The sequence below is a fragment of the Pteropus alecto genome, unplaced genomic scaffold (assembly GCF_000325575.1).
Source record: "Pteropus alecto unplaced genomic scaffold, ASM32557v1 scaffold78, whole genome shotgun sequence".
Classification (NCBI taxonomy): Eukaryota; Metazoa; Chordata; class Mammalia; order Chiroptera; family Pteropodidae; genus Pteropus; species Pteropus alecto.
The window spans coordinates 6,705,369-6,715,873 of NW_006443124.1; the positions used below are offsets into that span (position 1 = coordinate 6,705,369).

The window sequence follows — 10,505 nt, forward strand, 5'->3', positions numbered from 1 at the left end:
TGTTACCTAATTACCTCTAATTTCCATATAAGAACAGTGAGGTTATTAAGAAAGTTGAACAGCCTTTCTCAAGGTCATATAATCATTAAGTGATAGAGCCAGAGATGGAACCTGAGTCTTCTTACACAGGTGAAGTGCTCCCTTTCTCTACACCACCCACTGTAAGGTGATGGATGGACCTTAGACGAAATAACAGAGCCTCACCTCAGTGACAGATACCTCCATAAGACGGGTGATGGAATCTTGATGGCTTACAACACCGTAGAGCCAACTTTCTTCCCCCTCTGGCTGGTATACTTTGACCCTGTGACCCTGAACACTGTAGGGACCTAAGAGAGAACGGTCAGTACTGAATATTTTTGGCTAAGCTATAGTTTTTCGTAATTGTTTCTAAAAGCAGAAGGAAAACTATGGTATAAATATCTAGTACTTTCAGTCCTCTTGTATGGAGTTGAATAAAAGAGCATTTTCAGATTTAACACACTAAGCAATTTAGAAACAAAACAAAAAATGGTTTTTCCCAGTGACCTTTGTAAATTCAGTTTATTTAGAGATTTCTTAGAACCTCCCAGGCCTCTAGTTCTACCTTATTTCAATCTTACAATTCTAGAAGTTATACAAGGAAGGGAAAGGAAACCTACAAATCAAAAACTACAGGTAGTATGAAAATATACTTGGATCTATCTGACATATACATAAAAAAAGTGGGAGTCCAGTCAGTTGAATGTACTATTTAGTTAAGCGACCATAGGAATGATCTATAACCATTTATACTCTGCTATCTGACTTTTAATAACAGTAGGTGCAGAGTTCAATTTAGGAGGTTTCCAGCCTCTGCACTAATAATAGTCTGAACAAATATAGCACCTGTCTTCCTAGGAACACAGAGTTTCAAAGATATTACTTTATCAGCTGGTAATGTTACCCTGCAATTTCAGCTGGCCTTCCAAGGACAGTTTCTCTCTCTTGCATATCTTATACATTTGAGTCTATATAGCTAAATCGTTACTTATTTTAAATGATCTCTCAGAGCTCTAATTAAGTTTCCTTAATTTCCTATCCATTCTCATATACATCTCCACGTCTTATTCTATCTACTCGACTTTCTTCTCTCTGCTATCAAATTTTCCTCACATTCTTTCTTCCTCACATCTTTTCTTGATTATTAAGGATCATTTTATCCTGATACTCTCCTTCCCTAAATAGATCAGTGTTCCTACCTTTACCTGTTTAGATTTAGTTGACAAGAGAACCAAGAACCCTATCTCACTGAAAATCATGATCATGATGAGGTTCAGGAAGGAAGAGGAATGGATGTACAACATGAAGGGAAGGGTAAATGAAGCAACAGTCTACTTTCTGTGTAGTCTTGGGCAAAATCTATATCTGAACTAGAAAAAGCTAATAATTCTTTCTTGTTTTCATTCTTAAAAGATAACATGCTGTTAATGTGAATGAGTCTGTAGACACCTTCCTTTATGAATATACCTTGCACTTTAGTTGTTATTTGTTGGTATTAACAGTCTTTAGGATGGGAGATCACCTAGGAAGACCAGGTGCTGTAAGCATAAAAAATAAAAATAAAAAAATAAGGGATTGTAAGCTGACAAGGTCCTTGCAATCTGTGAGGTCAACCAAGGGTTGCCTCGCCTAAAACAAAACAAAACAAAACAAAACAAAAACCAGTCTTTAGTCCTTAAGACGCTTATGGACAGTAAGCTCAACAAGGGCAGAGGTTTTTCTAGCTCGCAGTTATTCTAGCTCATATTCATTAAGGTTATGCCTTAGTAAATATCTAAGAAATGAAAAAAACAACAAAACAAAACCCACAACAAAACTATGTATATGAAATGTAATATAAAGAGAAAACAGTGGTCTGAGTGAGATCCTATTTTTCCAGTCTATTCTAGTGATCCAGCTAACTGGAGATACTCTTGACTCTACCCACAAAAGGAAGACAAATGTTCAGAGTTGCATTGTGTCCTCCCCATTCTAGCACTTTCAACACTGACCATACACCTGATTCTGAATTCAGAGACAGAAGACTATCTATCTGTTCTTACCTCGGCTGAATATCTCTTGCAGCTTTTGGTCACTGATCAAAGCATTAACTGTTTCTCTCAGTGCAGCATGTTCCAAAAGAATCTGGTTTTGGCTATCTGTTCCCATCTGGTAAAGATAAAAGAAAACAAATGAATATTAAAACAAATAGCAATCATATCTAACCAGCAATAAAATCATACCCCCAAGAAGCTCTATATCAGCATTTATCAAAGAATGTTCTCTAGAACCCTACTCTCATGAGATGCTCTGCAAAAACTGATGCTAAGATCAGTTAGTTTTAGGAAATATTATATACCATATCTTTTTACAATAGCATATAAAGGTTCTGAGAATGTAAGAAAAAATTCTGTTCAGGTCAGTGTTTCTCATACTTATTTGATCACAAAACATTTTATTCCTTATAAATCGTTTTGCTTATTTGATATTTTTCCAACATTTACCAAGTGCCTACTCATATAAGCACTAGGATTACAAAGATGAATAAAGCAAGGTTGCTGAAATGGAGTGATGTCAAAAACATATCGACAACAAAATCATCATTAATATTTCACAGAACACAGTTTAGGAAATAGTTCTCTTAGCTGCCTCAATAAGACAGCAAAATTCTTAGAAGTCTCCTAATTTTTAACCTTCAGACAGTAACCCTTACTAATGAGAAAAAAATATTACCATCCATAAATTCTGAAATTCTAACTCAGATGCCAGTTTGTTCGAACTACTAACTTATCCTTTTTCTCTGTAACTAAAGATATACCCAAGCTCTTCAATATTTAATGCTGCTTCAGAACCAGCCCAAACTCCCAGCCTCCCTGCCACAGACAGAAGAGTAAGCTCCCTCAGACTCAAACTGTAGAAGCAGTCACCTCTGGGAAGCCATCTCTTCTGAGGAGACCCATAGAATTGTGGTCTTAAGTGTTAAGTGGCATGGGGGTGGAGGGGTGAGGGGGTTGTGAAAGAGGAAAGAAGCCTCAGCTTTTCAAGGAAGCAGAGAAACTGTAAAAGGCACAAGAAATTATTGGAAATAATTTGTTTGAGTGCTAAAAAAAAAAAGAGGAGGAACATTATATTTATAATCAACAAAGAAATTAGCAAGAAGAGAAATAAACTTAGAACTAAAGCAAATGTTAAGTACCTGGAACAAATGCAACCCATTAGCATCTGACAGAAAACGAAGCTCTCGATCCAGAAGGTATTCAACTGGAACCACAGAACCCAAACCGAGTTTATCTACTAGGGGAGTGAAAGTCTGTGAAGTACAAGAAACTGATTAGAACTTGGAAAAGAAAATAATAATTCAACCGAATCTCTAACTTCAGAGAAAATATCCATTATTAATATATCTTTCACTCTAGTAAATACAGATAAGCTAAAGTGTTAAGTCCTTGGAAACATTCCCAACCCAGCATCTGCCCTCAAATAATCATAGAAAGCAAACCAGAGCAAAAAGTTAGCTCGATAGTCTTACTTACAGTAACAAGGACAAGAAGAATAAGAAATTCCTCATTTTTTGCTAGGGATCTGACATCTTGCCTGGCTTAAAGAGGGCATTTAAATTACAGTAAAGTCCCCAAATAAGAGTTATACCATTATCTCTACAATTACTGAAATCTTTGTGAAAGTTCTAAAATAATCACTGGTATAAACATGTATGGGTAAATTTATGCATATTACTGTTTCATAAATAAATAGCCTATAAAGTCATCCAGGGGCCCATATCAATTGAGCTTCTTCTAAAATTTCAATTGGAAAGTGGCCTTAAAAACAAATGAAAAAGATAGTATAGTAAGTGATGATACGTATAATCAAAGGCAAAAAATATTTGTTTTAAATATTATTTATTTAACTTGGTTAGCTATAAAAGAATGAGATTTTTAAAAAATGTAACCATTTCTACCAATACTTTGCTAACAAAGAAAGATACAAACAAATACTCTCAGAATTAAGTTTTTATAGCACTGTTTTTTCTGACTTCGGAAAACAAAACTTAATAATTTAAAAAAGTTTAAGCACAAACAACAAAAGCAAAAGTGAACAAGTGGAACTATGTAAAACCAAAAAGGCTTCTGCATAGCAAAAGAAATGATCAACAAAATTTAAAAATGGAAGAAAATACTTGCAATCATATATCTAAGAAGTTAATATTCAAATATATAAGGAACTCGTACAATTCAGTAGCAAAAAGCCCCCAAACATTAAAAAATGAGCAAATCACCCAAGCAGGCATTTTTCCAAAGAAGATATACAAATGGCCAACAGGTACATGAAAAGGGGCTCATCGGGAAATGCAAATCAAAGCCACAATGAGATACCACCTCACACGTGTCAGAATGGCTATCATCAAAGACAAAAGGTAAGAGCTGGAAAGGATGCAGAGAAAAGGGAGCCCAGTGAACTGCTGGTGGGAATGTAAAATGGTGCAGCCACTATGAGAAATAGTATGTGAATTCCTCGAAAAATTAAAAGTAGAACTACCATATGAACCAGCAATCTCACTTCTAGGAATGTATCTGAAGGAAATTAAATCATTATCTCAAAGAGATATTGCACCCCATTTTCATTGCAGCATTATTTACAATAGTCAAGACAGGTAAACAACCTAAGTACCCAGTGATGTATGAATGGATAAAGAAAATGTGGGGTGTGTGTGTGTGTGTGTATGTATCCACATGAATATTATTCAGCCATAAAAAAGGAGGAAATCCTGCCACCTGCAACAACATGAATGAACCTTGAGGGCATTATGCTAAGTGAAATAAAGCAGAGAAATATAAATATTACATGATCTCACTTACATGTGAAATCTAAAACTGAACTTATAGATATAGAGAGTTGGTGGTTGCCAGGGGTGGGGGGAGTGGGAAATGGATGAAGATAGTCAAAGGGTACAAACTTCAGTCATAAAATGAGTTAGTTCCGGGACTCTATATCTGGGAATCTAGTTACTATAGTTTACAATACTGTATTGTATACTTTAAAGTTGCAATGAAAGTAAATCTTAAAAGTTCTTACCACACACACACAAAGGTAACAATGTGAGTCAATGGACCATGTTTTTTTTAGCTAACCTTATTGTGGTAATCATTTCACAATACATATGTATATATTAAATCATTACATTGTATATTTTAAACTTACACAGTGTTATACAGCAATTAGATCTCAACAAAGCTGGAAAAAAATAGGTTCTATAAAAAAAAGAATTTAAAGATTACAAACACTGTTTCATAACCTTACTATGAGAAAAGACTAAGGGTAGAAAAATTATTCAGAAACAAAAAGTATCAAATATTATCGAATAGAAAGTTTCAGAAGACACAGAAGAAAAGGTCTAATTTTTGCTTTGGTAACTTCAGAACGAAAGTGTGTTAAGAACAAAGTATGGAGTTTTGGGAATTCTAAAGAGTTTAGCTATTGGATAAATACCATAGATACAGTATAGGAGTAAAGCCCAATTATGTTCTTAGCCAATAAGTCACTCACCAGGGCTGGCCACTGTGCAATTGAGACTCGAGTGCCCTGGATAAGGACTGGGTCCTTCCGGGGTGCCCATACTAGAGAGCCTTCCAGCAGAAGCACAATAACTTCTTCAGCATGAACTTTAACCCAGGAGTGTTGTTTCCAGTTACAGCCATCAAATTCTACAAAGATCTGCAAAAAGAGATAAAAAAGCAGCTTGGAGGTCACAGTTGGAAAAATCCTACGTTATTATATATAAACGAACATAAACCCTGTTTTGAACAATTGACTAGGAAAAATTCTACTAACTTGTTTTTAAGTTTTTTTAATGGATTTCAATAAAAACCAATCTTACTTGAGAGCCAGGAAGCTAGTCTCAGCCTCACTCTGAAAAGGCAGGACAGGATTAAGGAGGCACGAGTTATCCACAGACAGTAATTTTAAGTGTGATCCCACTGGAATTTGTAACTCTTAGTTTCCAATTCACACATAGGCGCACTAGCTAGGGGCTTACTATATATAAGGCACTGTGTTAGGTTCAGGAACAGAGAGAAATCTAGCACATTTCCTGGTCTCAAGGAGCTCATACTCTAACAGGTATGAAGATAAATTTTTACGCTTTTACTGAAAATGGCCGTGAACTTCTTTTTACTGTTTGAATAGGTGATATGTGTACATTGTACAAAATTCGAAAGCATAAACACTAAAGGGAAAAAAGTTGCCCTCCTAGTCCTGCCCATGAATTTTTTAAGTACCACTGCCAGCAATGATCTCATATATGCTAGCAGAGGCATGCTGTCATTATAATAACGCTGTGCGTCCTCCCAGAAGAGACACTTCACTTTTTGAGATATACTTAAGTAGACATTGAAAAAAAAATTTTTTTAAAGCAATTCATATTAAATGAAACCATACTTTTCTAATAAATAGTATGTTTAGGTTTGGCTTTTCCATATAAATACTGACTTCTGAGCAAGTTCAATGTAGCATAAAGAAGAGGACATATGTAATAGACACATCCAGTGTCTAAAATATAACTGGTCACAAAAGAGCTAGAGTATTTATTATTTATTTATATTCCACTTCATTTTCAAAGAATTTCAGTTGGTTTCTGGGAAACATATGCAATAAAGCGATAAAATATAAATTAAAAAATCAGGGACAAGCAACTACAACATTAAGTCAGTACCAAAGTGTAAAAAGGGAAAACTTAAGCAGGCAATAAGGATCTATACAGCTATAAAACTGAGTAATATATTTGGCTCTGAGCTTCCTTTTAAAGGTCAATCTGAAAATGGAGAGGTCAGTTGCATAGTTCTCACTGTTTAAAAGGAAAACATAAAGCAATTACTCAGAGAGGCAACCCTTTTCCAACCACTTGGTTCTCTAAGAAATTTTCCTAAGGCAACAATGAGTGATGTAAGACAATGTCAGAATCTCCACAGCAGTGACTCCCAATTGGGAACAATGAAATTATCAGGAAGACCTCTAGGTACTTGGGGCACCAAGCATTTCCTGTAGACTAAATACTAGAGTTCTTATACATGTATGTACTATTATTTTTCAAATATGATTATACAACAAAATCCAAATCATTAAAACTGTTACTGAATTCATAAGTTTTTGCTAGTATACATGTTCTCATCCAGTCAATATAAAAATTATAATTACAACTATATGAAAATTCAGGATACTTATAAAGTATGAGTTATTGCTCAGTAGCCTCACAAGTCTTAATCTCTTTACAGGTAATAAATACTTGTGAACTGAAGTGCATTGCTGAAAAGTTATCCCAGAAATCAAATTCATTATATAAAGCTCCAGTTTTATTATTTATAATAAGCCAAGAAAGCTTCACTTCTATTAAAACAAACCAACAAACAAACAAAAAACAAAAAAACATGATGGGGAAACAAGACCCTGAGGGAGAAGGGGGAGTTTTATGGAAAAAGAGAACACTGAACTGCACTATATTTAATATATGAATGGGCTCACTCATATACGCATATATGTTCTAGGGGAATAAAACACAACTTCAAGTAACTTGCAGGTGACTGGAAAGAGATGTATTTAAATTTACAATTAAGTGCACACTCAGGCACCAAAAAGTGTAGTAGCAGCATAATGAAGAGAGTTTGGGCCTTAGGTTCCAGGAGGCTTGGATTTGAGTCTTAACTTCACTTTCTATTAATTGCAAAACTTGGGCAAGTCAGTCCTCCCTCCTCAAGTCTTAGTTTCCTCCCTTGTGATAAGTTACACCTGTCTTACAAGACTAGTTGTGAAATGTAAATAAAGTAATAGATTCAGAAGCATTTTGGTCAATTAAGAAGCATTACTTGGACAATAAGAAGTCATAAGACAAGGAGAAGTAAAATAAAGTGTGGGGGACGTTCAGAGGCCAAAAAAAGTTCCATCAAGTTCTATAATGGCAGAAGCTACAGTACATTGAGGGGAAGAAGAGGAAGATGAGGCTAAAAAGACTGAGTTCAGTGTGAAAGATCTTGAGTACTGGGATTCAAAAAATTGGGCGTTATCCAGCTGCCAATGGGAGTTGTATGTATATGTGTGTGAGTGTACATATGCAATTGCCATTAAGAGGTTTCTACCTGAGGTCAAGATATGGATAGAGCAGTTGGTTTTAGGAAAACTCAGCTAGCTATCAGTGGGCAGAGATGGATTAGAGGGAAGGGGGAAATACGGGGTGTTCTTACATGACCTAGAATGGGAACAGTGAGGCTAAGATAAAAGTGACTCGTGCTCATGAGAATCCATGAGTCCAATGACTGGCTGGATATAAGGTAAGGGGAATTTTTAAAATGACTTGGATTTTGAACCAGAGACTTAGGAGAACAGTGGTGCCATTACATAACTAATGTCAGGAGGTGGCAATGGCTGGAGGACAGATGGGTCCTTGAAAGCTATGAAAAGGAGAGTATGGGGGGTTCAATGCCCGGGCTGAATCTGACCCTGAGTGACAGTACTCTACTGGACATCGATTAGAAAACCACAGGTTGCGGCTCCATGGTGACCAATAGCTAGAAGCCATGCTGCAGTTCTAATTCGCCAATCATTTAAAAAATCAACATGAGTTAAAAAATTCTAAGTCATACCAACAGACGAATATAAGAACAATACTAAGTCATTGTACTAAAGCTGTAATAATTTTTACTCTTTGTACATTAAGAACTTAAACATTTAAAAAATTAATATTCAGGAATAGTATCATATCTGAAACCATTAAGGAAAAGCTGAAATATTTGAAAGCCAGATTTCATCTAATTTAAGGGCAATTATCTCTTAACCTGCCTAGGCAAAGAATATGGAATAAAGTGCTTAACTTGACAACCACCACAGTGCTGTTTGTTCTGGGATCGAACAACAGCTCCAGGATAATAGAAATTTAAGAGCGATGTGGATATATGTAAACATGTTCTCCCAACAGTGAAGCTTATTTCTGGCCCTAGCACTGTGCCTCACCACCATCTAGAGTACTAGAAGGAGTTAAAACATGTAAGGAAAAGAATCATTTCAGATCAAAGTACATAGAACACAAACTGTTAAAATGGCAGTGGCTAAGCCACAGGACAGAAAGAAAAGATATAAACTAACAAAAACCAATGGTAGTCGTTGGATTGAGTCAGATGGCCAAGGCAGATTGATAATCTGAACAGAACAAGATTGAAACAGTTTGGGTTGATTTTTTTAGTCTTTAAAATATTTCTACTATTAGAGTGAAAGTTGCAAATAGTACTACATGCTATAGCTAGAACCCAAAGTCTACATGTAAAATATTTCATTAGTTAAGGAGAGTTAGTGGTAAAACTCCTTTTATGGTCTATACATGATTTATATTCATTTTAGTGACATTAAACTCAAATAAATTATTTAAAAATAAGTTACCCTAAGTGATAAAATCGGATAGCAGTAATCTGAGTTATATAAGCCTTCATATTTATTATGCAATCATGTTAGCATTAGTTTGATTATAGTTTTCCCTAAGGCCACTCTTACTATAATAAAAAAAATTAATATTCACACACTCGACAAAAAGAATGCCTCATGTGTGTGTGTATAGTACCAAGAATATCAAAGTGAATAAGGCAGCACTTGACAGGAGGGACTAACACCCTAGATGAGCCAACAAAGAGGTACAGAAATTATTAAGAGGGACAGAGATATGTAACAAGGGCAATAATAAAGATCTGAACATGCTATGTTAAGTTAGAAAAGGTATCTGCCTTGGGAAACTAGAACAGTTTCACAGAGGAGGTAGTAGTATACAAGCCATGTCTTAAAGGACAAGCTGCATTGTTCTGGCAGAGAAGGTAAAGAAAGATTTTCCAGCAGGTGCAAAGGCAGAGAAACATAAAAAGGCAGAGAAACATAAAAAGAAGAGTGTTCCAAGAGGAGGAAGAGAGTAAGCTATAAAGGGCACATTAACGGATAATAAATTGAAACCTGGTGGCAAAGGTGTCTTGTTCCATTGGTGGAGTGTTTTTGTGTTGCTTTGTTTTTAATGTGCGTTTGAACATCTTTAGGCAGCGTCTGTATTTTCCATTTGCCAACCCCTGCTACACCCTTTGGTCTGTCACCTAGCTGTTTCTCATAAGCCTGGTCCCTGGACACAAGTGAGTTTTTGTAGGTTACAGGCCTTGAGGGAGCCCTTGATAGTTTTGAGAGGGAGGGAGAAGACATAGTAAAGTACGTTTTAAAAAGATACTGCCACCTGGGGGGAAAACTTCTCAAAATTCAGTTTAAACAGGAAATCAAAATAGAAATCACAAAATGTTTTATAATTAGGGGAATGGCTAAACAGACTTTAGTCATACTATGGAATAGCATAAAGTTTTAAAAAATGAAATATATCTAAATGGACTAATGTGCAAAGACCTCCAATATATATTATATGGAAAACAGCAAGTTGCAGATTTGGGGGGGGGGGGCGGGTACAGGAGGAAGCACGGGAGGGGGGAGTTTATAAAGAC

General features: G+C 35.7%; 1 protein-coding gene across 1 annotated transcript in view; it reads right to left on the reverse strand.

Annotated features, from left to right (window-relative positions):
• KDM3B (lysine demethylase 3B) overlaps nt 1-10,505 on the reverse strand; it is a 56,013-nt gene that overhangs the window by 36,727 nt on the left and 8,781 nt on the right. Inside the window, exons 2-5 of the mRNA XM_025040599.1 lie at nt 5,545-5,761; nt 3,197-3,310; nt 2,064-2,169; nt 205-329 (exon numbers count right to left, since the gene is read on the reverse strand). Coding sequence (XP_024896367.1) covers nt 205-329; nt 2,064-2,169; nt 3,197-3,310; nt 5,545-5,761 — 562 coding nt within the window. The remainder of the gene's footprint in view (nt 1-204; nt 330-2,063; nt 2,170-3,196; nt 3,311-5,544; nt 5,762-10,505) is intronic.